Raw genomic sequence first — 15,557 nt, forward strand, 5'->3', positions numbered from 1 at the left:
TTTTAATGTGCCAAAGCATACCTGGTTTACGGAAATAAAACTTTGAGTAAAGCAGAATTTAATTGATCTGCTTTCTCTCAGTTTGGGCTGAAACACTGTGAATCAGAATAGTATGTCAGTACTATAGCATTGCTCTATATTAAGTGGCTAAGGAGCTTAGCTGGAGAAACGGGGCTGGTTTCCTGGACAGAGATGAAGCCCTGGACTAAAAAGCATGTTCACAATAGAGACTCTCCATCCAAAGTCCATATGAAGTCCCATTATGTCCTTCAGGTCCCAGTGATCTCCAAATTCACTGGCAGGTGAACGGGGCCCACCTGGAGACGCCCATCACAGAGTACCGCCACCCCTTGGTCCGGGGGGACCCCCATGGAGAGGTGCTGGTGAGCAGCTGGGTGAGAGAGAGGGCCCTGGTCAAGGACTCCAGCTACCAATGTGTCGCTGCGTCCAAAGCAGGAAATGACACGTCTAAAGTGGACCTCAACATCCTCAGTAGAGGTAGTGATCATAGATGGCTGGGATAGCTACATCTTTATATTGCTCCCCTCTCTCCCCATATGCTCCTGCCTGCATGTTGGACGAATCCTATGAATGAGTCCTTGTCAAATGATGCAGTAGGTTCTAGAAAATCAATGCCAACTCAAATCTTATTAACAAGGACAGGGGTGTAATCATTAGCTAAACGTTGCATTTTGCAACAACAACAAATTGAGGTAGGTCCCTCCCCCGTTTTCGTTCCATTTGCTTCTGTTTAAGAAATGTTTTGCAACAGAATCTGCGTAATGAATACGCCCCCAGGCAAACACTCTTACATTACCAGGGTTGTGTTCATTAGGGCACACAACGGAAAATGGTTTGCAAGTCCAGGTGTTAATTATTTTACTTTTTCAGTACGTTTTCTTCCGTTTGGTGCCTAATGAGCATGAGGACCCAGTTCTCTTGATTCAACTGATATTACAGTAGTCAATTGTCAAATACAGTAAGTTTTCAACTGATATTACAGTATTGCCTACTGTAATATCAGTTGAATCAAGAGAACTGGGTCATCGTGCTCATTAGGCACCAAACGTAAGAAAACGTACTGAAACAGTGACAGTGTCAAATACGGTAACTTTTGTTTCTGATGAACAGATGAAGACAGTATTCCATCCAGAGATATGAGCCAATGGAGGAGTGCCCTCTCAGAACACGAAAAACAGCTAAAGAGGTGGAAAAGAGCATGGGTAGGTTAATATTCACTAAGCACCAAATCATTGGGAAAGTAGTGAACTTAGATTGGGGTGATTTGTGTGTGTCAGAAACTGCAGTGAAATTAAAAATATGAGTAACTTTTTTTCAATAATGTTGAAAATACATTTGATAAAAGTTTCATAACGCTGCTTGAGCGTGTGCATGAAAGATTACATAACGCACATAATTTAGAAGCCACCCTGAACTCACGCATGCTTTTTAACCTTGCGTGCCAAATTTTGATGGCTCTGCATGTCTGTTTAGGGCCGGGGCCGAGGGGGAAGTGGTTTGATGTGCTCTCCTTATCTAATATCTTAGACCATTGCAGAGGTGATGAATTCCAGTGACTCAAGAAGTGAATGCCCCATACTTCTACACGGTTCAAAAATAGTTAACTATTTAAAACGGCACAAAAATGTGGTTGTTTCCTGGTTCAACCTTGTACGTGTCTCGGGCAAGGATCATCAACTAGATTCAGCTGCGGGACCAATTTTTTATTGAGTGGATGGTCAGGGGGTCAGAACATAATTACAGATCATTTGTAGACTGCAAAATGGATCTCAAGAAGCCCAAACCGATATATTTGTCTAAAACAATCATTACAATGTAAATGTACTTTTATTCTGGCTGGCTGCATATTTCAAGACATGGCATATGAGGGTGCAGTGAGATACTCGACTGGTTGGACGATACCTTTCTCGTCAATCATCTTCAAAAAGTGTATACTTAACTGGAAATCAACCAATCCTCCATCGTTGGCACAATGGAAAGGTCAAATGCTTTATCTAGATGTTGAAAGTGCGTGGGCGAAGGCAGTTTGAGGCCATGTGGCGGAGAGCGATTGCGGGCGCTGGGGGGGGCATGTGGGTCTGGGCAGGTGTGATGTCGTTCATGTTTGTGTGATGTCGTTGGTATGTGTATGTTTTGAATTGTTTGCAAAAAATAAAATAAAATCTTACAAAAAATACCCCCCAAAATAAAATGTCAAACCTACATTTGTATACGATCACTTTGAAAACACCAGCAAATTGATTGCACCAGCTCCAAGTGATTTTAATTTTGGATATCTGTTGCAAAGTATTCCCACTCATACGTGATCGTATACAAACGTAGGTTTGAAATTATGGTATTTTTTGGGGTATTTTTTTGTAAGATTTCTACTACAGTAAACACTTCTACTACAGTAAACACTTCTACTACAGTAAACACTTCTACTACAGTAGACAAAGAAGGAGTTGGGGAACCTTGGTCTAAGGGTTGTGTTCAAAACAATGATTACATTACTACCTGGCTAGGGTTTACTGACCGGGAGTAACACCTAAGTCTAAAACATTTTGAAGTGCTGTTTGTCTTTCATAATAACTTACCTAAACGTGGGATTGATGACATTTTAAACACTTTATTTTACAGTGTCCGATTCCTTCACCTGTTGTAGCTTCCTAGGGGCAGAAGGTAATGAGTGTAAGCTATTACCGATCTGCATTCTCTACAGTATGTATCTCTCCTCCTATAGGAAAGCTGTGAGGGTCAAGGTGCTCTCTGAGGTCACCTGAGCTCCACTGTTATTGGTTCCTAAGACAGGCTTCAGCCCAGGTGACCCTACCTGACCTTGGTCCAAAAATGCCACATCATGACGTGACATCATGACGTGACGTGGCACTATTCTCGCCGTTCGACGCCTGAAGCAAGGCTTCAACCTCCGGCTTCAGTTCTGCAGTGTTCACCTGTTGTGGTGCATCAAAGATATTCTATAATGTTACAGGCCCTTCATACAGGCTTTAGCATAGGCCTTAGTCTCCCCCTTACTGACTGACTGAATGGGGACTGGGCAGATCAGTTGACTTCGCTCTTGGGAGGGTCTACTCTGCATTCCCAGTGAAAGCAGAAGAATCTCTGTGACTGAGTGGCGGCATGCAGTGTCAGATATCTCCACAGTGTCAGATATCTCCACAGTGTCAGATCTTCCCTCAGTGATCGACAGTCTACCTTTGAAGTTCGCAGTTTCTTTCTCCACTGTGGTAGCAGTGTCCATCTGTCTTTCACAGTGTCCATCTGTCTTTCACAGTGTCCATCTGTCTTTCACAGTGTCCATCTGTCTTTCACAGTGTCCATCTGTCTTTCACAGTGTCCATCTGTCTTTCACAGTGTCCATCTGTCTTTCACAGTGTCCATCTGTCTTTCACAGTGTCCATCTGTCTTTCACAGTGTCCATCTGTCTTTCACAGTGTCCATCTGTCTTTCACAGTGTCCATCTGTCTTTCACAGTGTCCATCTGTCTTTCACAGTGTCCATCTGTCTTTCACAGTGTCCATCTGTCTTTCACAGTGTCCATCTGTCTTTCACAGTGTCCATCTGTCTTTCACAGTGTCCATCTGTCTTTCACAGTGTCCATCTGTCTTTCACAGTGTCCATCTGTCTTTCACAGTGTCCATCTGTCTTTCACAGTGTCCATCTGTCTTTCACAGTGTCCATCTGTCTTTCACAGTGTCCATCTGTCTTTCACAGTGTCCATCTGTCTTTCACAGTGTCCATCTGTCTTTCACAGTGTCCATCTGTCTTTCACAGTGTCCATCTGTCTTTCACAGTGTCCATCTGTCTTTCACAGTGTCCATCTGTCTTTCACAGTGTCCATCTGTCTTTCACAGTGTCCATCTGTCTTTCACAGTGTCCATCTGTCTTTCACAGTGTCCATCTGTCTTTCACAGTGGACAGCTGTTACAGATGAGAATGAGATGTTTATTTTTTAGATTAATATGTTTTAAAGTATGGGAATATAAAGTTTGTTTTGTTTTATTTAGATGACTATATTACCGGTATGTCTAGACTCTAGAATATATCCACATTGATTTCTCAATCAAAATTAGAGTTGATCTCTTTGTTTTGCCATTACAGTACATAATATCATTACCAGTGCTTTGCCAGAGTAACTAGAGATGAGTAAATTGTGTCAGTACAAAGATGTACAGACACAAATGTAACCTCTAAACTCCACTCTCCACTCCATAGTGCCTTTCAATAGGTTCAGATTGCTGAATAAATGCAGTTGTAGCCTATTAATGATTCAGATTCCTGTATTTTTGCCGACACATATGTCTTCTCTGTCATTATGTGGTCAGTTAAACTCTTGTCACTGAAATGTTTAATTCCATGTGTTAATCATATGACAATGTGGGAGAAAGAAATTGTATTAAATGGAACTTGATGGTGGAACTTGATGTTGCCTTATTGTCTATCATACTAACTGTGTTCTTCGTGCATTGGCCACATTTGAGGGCAGTGAAGTACAGTTCAGACATTTTGATATTTCAGTGGTTTGAATGCAGATATGTATGTGGTTCATATCAGTGTCAGGTCTTTGTGACATTTAGGCTATAAAGGAGAGAGTCACAGTGAAACTTCACAACAGCTGCGCTCAGACATCCTTTTCCCATCCAAATACTTTCTATCATGATGACATCAAAGCAGCAATACTCCACAGGAACAGATTCTCTGGTTGAATTATTAAGTAGCACCTACTGGTAGGCTAGGCCCCCATATACTGCTCTGAGTTAGAGGTCTTTCTCCGCACCCCGGTTTACAGCTTGGCATCTGCAGTGATATGGCAAAGACAATGTAACAGATGCATAGTAACCTAGTGTAATAATAATTAGAAGGCTAGCTACCCTTTAGGTGAGATTATTGATAGCCAGGTGCCGGTCTGTTTCTGCCCTCTAGCCAACTCAGTATCGTCATGCCATTAGGAATTGGCAAGAGAGCAGAAACGGACCTTCACCCTAGTCGTGAACACCTGCTACACTCAAAATAACGATCAGCAGTAACACTTGGCCATCTAGTGGCAGATTACGGGAATATCTAGCCAACCCTACAACCACTCTGATTATGTCAGTGTCGTATTTTGTGTAATGCAAAATTATACTCCGTGGTGGAAAAAGTACCCAATTGTCATACTAGTAAACAGTCAAGATAACTTAATAGAAAACGACTGAAGTGAAAGTCACACAGTAAAATACTACTTGAGTAAAAGTATTTGGTTGTAAATATACTTAAGTATCATTTCACATTCCTTATATTAAGAAAAGCAGACCGAACGATTGTATTTGTTAATTTCTGAATTACGGGTAGCCAGGGGTACACTCCAACATTTACACAATATTTTACCAACGCGTGAGTCCGTCAGATTAGAGGCAGTAGGCATGACCAGGGATGTTCTCTTGAAAGGAGCGTGAATTTGACAATTTTCCTGGCCTGCTAATAAGCGTTTCGAAATGTAACGAGTAATTTTGGGTGTCATAGAAAATGTATAGAGTAAAAAGTACATTATTTTCTTTAGGACTGTAGTGAAGTAAAAGTTGTCAAAAATATAAATAGTAAAGTATAGATACCCAAGAAAACTACTTAAGTAGTATTTTAAAGTATTATTATCATAATTTTTTTACTTTTTACCCCTTTTTCTCGACAATTTCTTATTTCCAATTGGTAGTTACAAGTCTTGTCCCATCGCTTGACACACTGATTGCTTAACCGTTATTGCTAGGAAGTCGTAAATAAGAATTTGTTCTTAATTGACTTGCCTAGTTAAATAAAGGTTAAAAAAATAATAACCGGAAGCCAGGCGCACCAATGTTTTAGAGGAAACGCTGTACAGCTAGCCATCTAAGGTCAGCTTCCCTGCCCGCCACAAGGAGTCGCTAGAGCGCGATGGGACATGGAAATCCCAGCCGGCCAAACCCGCTGGGTCTCCCGGTCGCGATGTGTGTCTTTTTGTGTAGGCATACACACCTCAATAATGGACAAGGTACTGTCTGGAAAACTAAGTTGTTTAAACACCTCCAAACAGAAGGGGCGAAATCGTTAAATTATATTGCAATTGGCTTTGAGACAGGGCATGCACCACCGAAGAAGAACACCCGGAAGTAAAGTATTGTTAAGAAATCTCAGATGGCGCGATTCTTCAAAAACGTCAACAGACTTTGATATATCAAGATTAATCTTCTAAAACGAGTGACAATTGTGTGCGTGTGACACAGCGTTACTGGTTATATAAAGTTAACGCTGGCAGATCAGATTTATCGTAACGTTAGCCGGCTGAAGTGGGCTGACAGCTAGAATGGCTAGCTAGCTATGTTAACTTTAGCTAATCTTGATTTCAATCATCTAGCTAGCTACTGTAGTTTGCTTTCCTACATTGATTTTTGTTGATTTTGTTTATTTCAGATAGAAAATGCCCTTGTCTACTCAGTCTCAGACTGGAGGTGACAACTACGTCCTTGTAGCTAGTCTGGATAATGTCCGTAATCTGTCCAACATCTTGAAAGCCATCACCTTCAAAGATCATGCCATTTTCAATGCCACACCAAACGGGTTGAAAGTCACTGTGGAGGACTCTAAATGTCTGCAAGCCAATGCCTTCATTCAGGTTAGTGCAGGAATATCAACATACACAAATTCTGAGTCATTAACCTTTAGATGGGCTGTGTTGTCATGTCTCCTTAATGTTGTCATTCTTTTCCAGGCTGAGATCTTCCAAGAGTTTACCATCAGAGAGGACTCAGTGGGGTTTCAGGTCAACCTGACCGTTCTTCTGGACTGTCTCACCATCTTCGGGGGAAGCACAGTACCAGGTAATGAAGAAGACTGTCTTCTTGATATCCTTTAAGATTTCTCCTGGGTGATTTACAAAACAATCTGATGAAGACTTTGCAGGTCAAAACGCCATTATTTTAACGTTAATAAAATCATCAGCTTTTTATTCTAGGAGAGAGTCACAGCCACACCTTTCATTAAAAAAATGTGAAACTAAAAACATGATTAAAGCTACTGGGAGTAACTAACATGTCTTGTCTACTTTTTTGTTGTTGAAGGAGTGGCCACTGCCTTGCGGATGTGCTACAACGGTTACGGCTACCCCCTGACCCTGTTCCTAGAGGAGGGTGGTGTGGTGACGGTGTGTAAGATCAACACCCAGGAGCCAGAGGAGCCCATAGACTTTGAGTTCTGCAGCACCAATGTGACTAATAAAGTCATCCTCCAGTCAGAGAGTCTGAAGGAGGCCTTCTCTGAGCTGGACATGACCAGTGAGGTCCTGCAGATCACCATGTCTCCCAGTCAGCCATACTTTAGGTGCAATACTTGTTTTGTTTTCTACTAAACAAATTGTGTTGTGTGTTTTTTTTTTTTATGAGGAAATCTCAAAATGGCATTGTATTGTAGGGAATTAAGGACTCTTAACTGTAGTCTCTGTCTGCAGCAGTCCGTCCACCAAAAGGCTGGATACTCTTGACAAGTTCGCTGGTTGTTGTACTGAGGTCATTACAGCTACAGGATGATGGTTGCAGAGTATCATCGTGCCATTGTTAACCTTTCTTCTCTTTATCTGTTTTCATGTTTAGGTTGTCTACCTTTGGGAATTCTGGGAATGCCCATTATGATTACCCAAAGGATTCTGACATGATGGAGCTGTTTCAGTGTACAAAGACTCAGACTAACAGGTACATTCATCTTCTATATACTGTATTATCATGTATTTGGATATTCGGGAAGTGTGGCACTACAGATTCCTGCATTTCCTAGAAATCAAGAAATGTGCACGTGAACATGGAATTCATTTACACAATTATTTATGTTTTTGCTGGTCGGCCACTCTTTGAGGGTATGGCTTTCACTGGGATAATTATGGTTTTGAAGTACATGCTAACTGGATTGTCACTTTGCTGATGTCCTCTTTGTCAGGTACAAGATGTCTCTACTGAAGCCGTCCACCAAGGCCTTGGCTCTATCCTGTAAGGTCTCGGTGAGGACAGACTGCAGAGGGTTCCTGTCTTTGCAGTACTTGGTCAGGAATGATGATGGACAGATCTGCTTTGTGGAATACTACTGCTGTCCGGATGAGGAAGTGGATTAGGGAGAATAGGAATATTTTTTGTACAAGAATACGAGGCTCAAGTGTTTTAGATGTTATTCTAAAGCAAAACTTGCCTTTTTTCACTTGGCCCTGTTATTTTGTATTGTATTCCTTGACTGTGTTATTTGTATTGTATTCCTTGACTGTGTTATTTGTAAATAGTGTTGGCTCTGGTACATGTTCAATTTAAAGTGAAAATGATTCATTGCTAATACTTTTTCTCAATTAGTTGTTTGGTTTGTTTTCAGTGAATTAATGCTGCTCTCCCATTGTTTGGAAGTTTACAAGGAACTTGAAACAATATTTGTATAATCAAAATATTCCTTCACTTTTGATAAATATTTGAACATATTAGTATTGACTATAAATGTAAAACTGGCGCTACCACTTTCGACTAGCAGCATCTTGTCTGTTATCGGAATACAACTCCGCGGCGCCAGGTGGCGTCTGTTTTAAATGTTTGTCCTGCTCGCACGTGTGTTGCCCTCGCTCTGTTCCTACCGTTCTGAGACTGCGTGTCAGAAATCAAAATGTCGGCGCTCAAGAGAAAACGTGGAGGAAAGGGTCCAGGTGGAAAAGCAAAGAAAGTTAAATTAGTAGAAAATGGAAATGAACCCCGAAATACAGAGACGGAACAGAACAAGGAAATCAGCGTCCCAGCACCCGTGTCAATGGTAAGTGTGTCAAATATGAAATTACTAGCCAGTAATTTGACTTGTAAAGTTAGCTAGCAAACGTTACATATTTGTCTGTCTTGTATATAAACAGCGACAACAACATGGACTAATGTTACATGACTGTAGAGATCGTCTATGAAACAATGTGTTGATGAATTGGATTTTGATTTCCAGGGTAAGTGGAGAAACAAAGAGCGAGTTCTTGTATTCTCTTCAAGGGGCATCAACTATAGAACACGACATTTGATGCAGGACCTCAGGACAATGATGCCACACACGAAAGCAGGTTTGTTCCTGTACCAGTATGTGAGCAGAGGAGACGATTGATATCACGAGTCTCTTCTCTAGCCTAGTTTGCAACTGCAAACATTATAATGTCAAAATACGTTCATTACTCATCAAATATGGAGTTTCGCTGAGCAACAAACAAAATGGACTCCGGTCACACATGGTATGTATACTGAACAAAAATATAAACGCAACAATTTCAATGATTTTACTGAGTTACAGTTAATATAAGGAAATCAGTCAATTGAAATACATTCATTAGGCCTTAATCTATGGATTTCACGTGACTGGGAAGGGATTTGTGGGCCTGGGAGGGCATAGGCCCGTCTACTTAGGCGCAAGGACCACACACTGGGGAGCCATACTCAGCCAATCAGAATGATTGAAACGTCAATTGTTTCAAAATTGCGTTACGGTTGTAGAAACACAAAGCCCTTTACTTTCAAATAACATCAAAATAATTTCACAAATGCTAAATATACACTTACTGTACACTGTTTTAACCGGCTTGATCACAGTTGCAGCCAACAATATTTTTGGTGGTCTTCCGTTACGTACAGGTGTTAAGAGCATGCTAAATTAGCACAGGTGGTCCCTTCCGTAAACACGTTCTGTAACATGGATGTGTGGTAACACTAACCCTATAAAGGTGTTTTAATGTAATGTGTGTTAAGGTTCAGACTGAGTGTCAGGGCTCTTAACAAAACTCCCCTGTACAGAAGACGCTTTTGTTCAATGACTTGTGTGTAATGGAACTGAGTCATGATCAAAGGCTAAGCCAACCTGTGTGTGACCGTAATGAGTGATTTTATTGGAGGTGCCGACGAGGTGGATTTGGCGTGTGCGTACTTGGTCAAAAATGCTAGATTCTATCCAAACAAATGTTTTCCGTTTGCTTGTACTTTTTAAAATTATTATTATTAAGACCTATTTGGGAATTTGCATACAGGGGCATGACGACAGTTGCTCTGCCAAACTCCATATTTGGTGAGTAAAGAACAATTTTTGGCATGATGCTTGCAGAGCTGTCTAATGGGGAAATGAATGGTAGCAAACTGGCCTACAGAATACCTCATATATTAATCTCCTCCTCTGCCCAAATACTGGTTCAGTTTGTTCCCTTTTACATGTTTGTATTTTCTTATTTCAGTGATTTGGTGATATTGATCAAGGTATGTAGTTGGGTATAACCCAGGAGACTTGACCTTACTCTTACAGACACAAAAATGGACAGAAAGGACAAACTCTTCGTCATAAACGAGGTGTGTGAAATCAAGAACTGCAACAAATGCATATTCTTTGAAGCAAAGAAGAAGCAGGATCTCTATATGTGGTGAGTGTCAAAGTTAACAACAAATCCTCTCCACAAAAGCATTCTATTCCTGTCACTTGACATGTCTATGAAAACGTCACCTTTAAAATGTAATGATTTCAGTCACTTTCTTTTTGTATAGGGTTGCAAATGTTCCCCACGGACCATCTGCAAAGTTCTTGGTTCAGAATGGTGAGTGTCATCGCCTGAGTTTGTGTGTGAAATGACATGAATAGACTATGTTTTGCATTTGTCTCAATCAAGTAACAGTGGTTAAACAGCTGTTGGTATCAAATAGCGGCAGGTAGCCTAGTGTTTCAGAGTGTTGGGCCAGTAACCGAAATCCCTAAGTTGACCATATGAAAAATCTCTGTCCTTGAACAAGGCACTTAAATCCTGATTGCTCTGGATAAGAGTGTCTGCTGAATGACTATGATAGAATAGAATAATGACCACAGGCTACAGCTTCATCATTTTTCACTCTTTTACTCTTCCTGTAGTCCACACACTCGCCGAACTCAAAATGACAGGGAACTGTCTGAAGGGATCCAGACCACTGCTGTCGTTTGATCCTGTGAGTATTGCGGTTTCAGTCAACGGCAACATAATTCCCGGACACAGATTTATGCCTAGTCCTGGATTAAAATGCAAAATACTTTGAGAATATCCTAATCGGAGTCTGGGACACCACCCCATAGTGTTACAGAATACTCTTGAAACTAACTTCATATGGGCCTCACCATCAAGTTGTACGGGGATACTGTTTAATGAATTCATGTTTCTATTTATTTTCAACCCAACAGCAATTTGACAAGGAGCCTCATTATGCACTGCTGAAGGAGCTCTTTATCCAGGTTAGTTTCATTATCATTACAGCAAAAATATTTGGTCCCAAAAATTACAATGCAATTACCATTTATTAGTTGTTTTGCTTTTCTTGTGACGCTGTGATCCGTTCAGAGGTGAGTTTTTGTGTTGTTTTTTTGTAGACATTTTCAACTCCCCAGTACCACCCCAGGAGCCAGCCCTTTGTGGACCATGTCTTCACGTTCACCATAACAGACAACAGGATATGGTTCAGAAACTATCAGGTGAGTTTAACTAAGTTGCTCCCCTTTCCATTATACAGTATGTGGTCCAATGTATGTGGAATATAATATATTCTCTGATCATTTCGAACAGCGTGTTGTAAACATTCCCTGATTTAGAAGTAATGTTCTTGAATGGCCAAAGTTATTAGAGCAACATGTGTTTTGACTTATTTCTGTGTCCCACAGATCATTGAGGAAGATGCATCGATGGTAGAAATTGGACCTCGCTTCGTCCTGAACCTCATCAAAATATTCCAGGGGAGCTTCGGCGGCCCCACACTCTTCGAGAACCCACACTTCGAGTCTCCGAACACGGTAATATTTCATTTGATTCCTAGTGGACTCCCCTCCCTACATCACTGGTAGATCAAACCTTTTTCTTCAGTAGGTATAGAACAACAATGAACTAAAGCTGTCTCCCCTCCCCAACAGTACTGGTGACTGTGATCACTTAGTTAGACCGTGTACTGTTGGTGATGGGGCAGTCTTGAATTATTATGGTTACATTTTTCTAGATCAGATTGGTTCATTGTTGTTCTGTCTCCCCACAGCACCGGGCATCTGATCACTTATATTGAGACTAGGAAGACCATAACTAATCACTGTCCCAGAGTAATTCATTGTTGTCTCTATCTCCCCTTAGCGCCGGCGTGTGATCCGTATGGCCACCGCCTCCAGGCTGAGGGAGAGACAGATGGTCAAGGAGCTCCAGAAGCTGAAGAGGACGGAGAACAAGGAGGTGGTGACCAGGGACGTGACAGATGACGTGTTTGCCACGCCGGCTGAGGAGAGGCCAGTCCACATTGAGCTGGAGGCTCCTGCAGCTAAAGTAGTGAAGAAGAACAAACACAAGGCTTTCAAACGACAGAGGATGCAGAAGCGTTAGGCTAGAGACTGGTTGATTTGTTGGGTCTTCTAGAAGTCATCTGGAAAGTGATTACATTGTTTCTTTGTCAATTTGTCTTTCCTCAATTCCATGTCTTTAATTTTCAAAACTCAAACGAGAAGTTTGAAGGGAGTGACCTAGAATCTTCTCCAATGCGTTTAAGAAGGAATCGGGAAAAGACAAATTAGGACATTTGTTTGGCCATAAACTGGGAGGATTGAGTCGGCCATCAAGTCTGCAGCCTGTGAAGGGTCATCTCAGAATACGTCATTTATGTGTTGGATTTTTTTTTTTTTTCGCTGCAAAAAAAAGTACTAAAGCAGCTTTGTATCTTCTGTTATGCTCCAGCTTTTCTTACAATTATGAAATAAAGTTTTGATTTAGTGTTTATTTCTCCTGTTCATTCCTGAAGATGTCAGCTTGATTTACCGATGACTGGACCTCCTTTGACTTGATGCCTGCGTTAGTAACTTGACCAGCCTTGTCAATATTGATTGCAAATCTAATATAGTTATATCAAACCTTTATCTTCAGTAGGTATAGAATAACAATGAACTAAAGCTGTCTCCCCTCCCCAACAGTACTGGTGACTGTGAATGTCAAAACACTTAACAGAGATGTTGCCAGCTCTGCGCTTTCTTTCACCAAAGCCTAAAGGAGTATGTCCACAGGCATAGAAGGAAGCTAGTCATTCCACTGCCTAAAAACCCATTCAGTTTGCTGCCTGCTCTTAGTAAACTGAAAAAAATTGTCCAAATACAAGGCTGTTTGTCAGAAGTTAACTGACTTTCAGCATTCATATACAGTAGAGAAGGGCACTGAACTTGTACTGCACTGACTCAGACTTCAGATGATTGGTTAAAAGAAATGCATAATAAGATAGTTGGAGCTGTATTGTTAGATTTTAGTGCAGCCTTTGAGCATACATTTCTTTATTGACTTGCTATGGCTTTACATCACCTGCAATCACATGGAGAGTTATTAGCCAATATAACCTAGTGTTTTTCAGTGAAAGCTTCTCCAACATCAGGTACATACAGGGTGGTTACTTTTCTCGATTTGACATTTTTACAAATTACTTACACCAAGCTAGAATGAATGTAAAGTGCATTCAAAGTATTCAGACCCCTTGACTTTTTCCACATTTTGTTACATTAGTCTTGTTCTAAATTGTATTAAATCGTTTTTTTCTCCCCTCATCAATCTACACACAATACCCCCTAATGACAAAGTAAGAACTGAAATATCACATTTACATAAGTATTCAGACCCTTTACTCAGTACTTTGAAGCACCTTTGGCAATGATTACAACCTCAAGTCTTCAGGCTTGGCACACCTGTATTTGGGGAGTTTCTCCCATTCTTCTCTGCAGATCCTCTCAAACTGTCAGGTTGGATGGGGAGCATCGCTGCACAGCTATTTTCAGGTCTCTCCAGAGATGTTTGATTGGGTTCAAGTCTGGCCTCTGTTTGGGCTACTCAAGGACATTGAGACTTGAAGCCTGAAGCAACTCCTGCATCATCTTGGCTGTGTGCTTAGGGTCGTTGTCCTGTTGGAAGGTGAACCTTCACCCCAGTCTGAGTTCCTGAGCACTCTGGAGCAGGTTTTCACCAAGGATCTCTGCACTTTCTCCATTCATCTTTCCCTCGATCCTGACTAGTCTCCCAGTCCCTTCCGCTGAAAAACATCCCCACAGCATGATGCTGCCACCAGCATGATACACCGTAGTGATGGTGCCAGGTTTCCTCCAGATGTGATGTTTGGCATTCAGGCCAAAGAGTTCAATGTTGCTTTTAGCAGACCAGAGTATATTGTTTCTCATGGTATGAGAGTCTTTAGGTGCCTTTTGGCAAACTCCAAGTGGGCTGTCATGTACTTTTTACTTTGGAGTGGCTCTCGTCTAGCCACTACCATAAAGGCCTGATTTGTGGAGTGCTGCAGTTGTCCTTCTGGAAGTTCTCCCGTCTCCACAGAGGAATTCTGGAGCTCTGTCAGAGTGACCATCGGATTCTTGGTCACCTTCGTGACCAATGCCCTTCTCCCCCGATTGCTCAGTTTGGCCGGGCGGCCAGCTCTAGGAAGAGTCTTGGTGGTTCCAAACTTCTTCCATTTCAGAATGATTGAGGCCACTGTGTTCTTGGGGACCTTCAATGCTGCACACATTTTTTGGTACCCTTCCCCAGATCTGTACCTCGACACAATCATGTCTCGGCGCTCTACGAACAGTTTCTTTGACCTCATGGCTTGGTTTTTGCTCTGACGTCGCCTGTCAAATGTGGGACCATGTATAGACAGGTGTGTGCCTTTCCAAATCATGTCTAATCAATTGGATTTACCACAGGTGGACTCCAATCAAGTTGTAGAAACTTCTCAAGGATGATCAATGGAAACAGGATGCACCTGAGCTCAATTTTGAGTCTCATAGCAAAGGATCAGATTTTTTAAGTAAATATTTTTTAATTTTTAAAATTATGAATGTGCAAATATAAAAAATATAAAACATTTATTTTGTCATTATGGGATATTGTGTGTAGATTGATGAGAAAAAATATTTTATCAATTTTCAAATTTATTTAAACAGGCATGCCAGTTAAGAACAAATTCTTATTTACAATGACGGCCTAAGAACAGTGTTCAGGGGTAGAACGACAGAATTTTACCTTGTCAGCTCGGGGATTCAATCTAGCAACCTTTCGGTTACTGGCCCAACGCTCGAACCACTAGGCTACCTGCCGCCATGCTGATCCTTAGAATAAGGCTGTAACAAAACAAAATGTGGAAAAGGTGAAGGGGTCTGAATATTTTCCGAATGCACTGTATGTGGTTGATTACACACATGTTGGCACCCAAAGCCAGTGACCTCCCTGAAATTCTAAATAAGGAGTAGAGTCAGTATCAGAATGGGTGATTCATAATAAACGGGTCTTTAAAACATCTACAACTAATAGCATTATATTTGGACCTAAACCTCAACTGGAGTTGTGTATAAAGGGTGTGAGTGTTGAGGAAGATAAACTCCTAGATATAACATTGGACGGTCAATTATCATGGTCAAGTCATATTGACAAAGTTGTTGTGCAGTTGGGGAGGGGTCTGTCTGTTATTAAAATATTTTCTGTGTTTTTACAGAAAAATGAACTCTGCTAGTTGTTCAGCCTCTGGTCTTGTCCC

General features: G+C 41.2%; 3 protein-coding genes across 5 annotated transcripts in view; all 3 read left to right on the forward strand.

Moving 5' to 3' along the window:
- Window positions 1–3,355, forward strand: part of sema4d (sema domain, immunoglobulin domain (Ig), transmembrane domain (TM) and short cytoplasmic domain, (semaphorin) 4D) — a 75,288-nt gene extending 71,933 nt beyond the window's left edge. Inside the window, exons 17-19 of the mRNA XM_071341066.1 lie at window positions 274–498; window positions 1,132–1,223; window positions 2,744–3,355. Of these exons, the coding sequence (XP_071197167.1) occupies window positions 274–498; window positions 1,132–1,223; window positions 2,744–2,773 (347 nt within the window). The 3' untranslated portion in view covers window positions 2,774–3,355. The remainder of the gene's footprint in view (window positions 1–273; window positions 499–1,131; window positions 1,224–2,743) is intronic.
- Window positions 3,356–5,873: 2,518 nt separating this feature from the next.
- On the forward strand, window positions 5,874–8,356 carry rad1 (RAD1 homolog (S. pombe)). Of its 3 annotated transcripts, none has more exons than XM_071341155.1 (6): window positions 5,874–6,025; window positions 6,445–6,646; window positions 6,743–6,851; window positions 7,092–7,350; window positions 7,620–7,718; window positions 7,960–8,356. In XM_071341155.1, the coding sequence occupies exons 2-6, from the start codon at window positions 6,452–6,454 to the stop codon at window positions 8,129–8,131; spliced, it is 834 nt and encodes a 277-aa protein (XP_071197256.1). In that variant the 5' UTR covers window positions 5,874–6,025; window positions 6,445–6,451; the 3' UTR covers window positions 8,132–8,356. The 3 variants fall into 3 exon arrangements, with proteins under 3 accessions (XP_071197256.1, XP_071197247.1, XP_071197240.1); XM_071341146.1 differs by lacking the exon at window positions 5,874–6,025 and adding an exon at window positions 6,060–6,231; XM_071341139.1 differs by lacking the exon at window positions 5,874–6,025 and adding an exon at window positions 6,061–6,242.
- A 259-nt stretch (window positions 8,357–8,615) lies between these two features.
- Window positions 8,616–12,773, forward strand: bxdc2 (brix domain containing 2). Its single transcript, XM_071341130.1, has 9 exons — window positions 8,616–8,805; window positions 8,983–9,094; window positions 10,315–10,429; window positions 10,551–10,600; window positions 10,909–10,982; window positions 11,212–11,262; window positions 11,398–11,499; window positions 11,686–11,814; window positions 12,143–12,773. The coding sequence occupies exons 1-9, from the start codon at window positions 8,662–8,664 to the stop codon at window positions 12,383–12,385; spliced, it is 1,020 nt and encodes a 339-aa protein (XP_071197231.1). The 5' UTR covers window positions 8,616–8,661; the 3' UTR covers window positions 12,386–12,773.
- The last annotated feature ends 2,784 nt before the right edge of the window (window positions 12,774–15,557 follow it).

This window comes from Salvelinus alpinus, chromosome 1 (assembly GCF_045679555.1).
Source record: "Salvelinus alpinus chromosome 1, SLU_Salpinus.1, whole genome shotgun sequence".
Classification (NCBI taxonomy): Eukaryota; Metazoa; Chordata; class Actinopteri; order Salmoniformes; family Salmonidae; genus Salvelinus; species Salvelinus alpinus.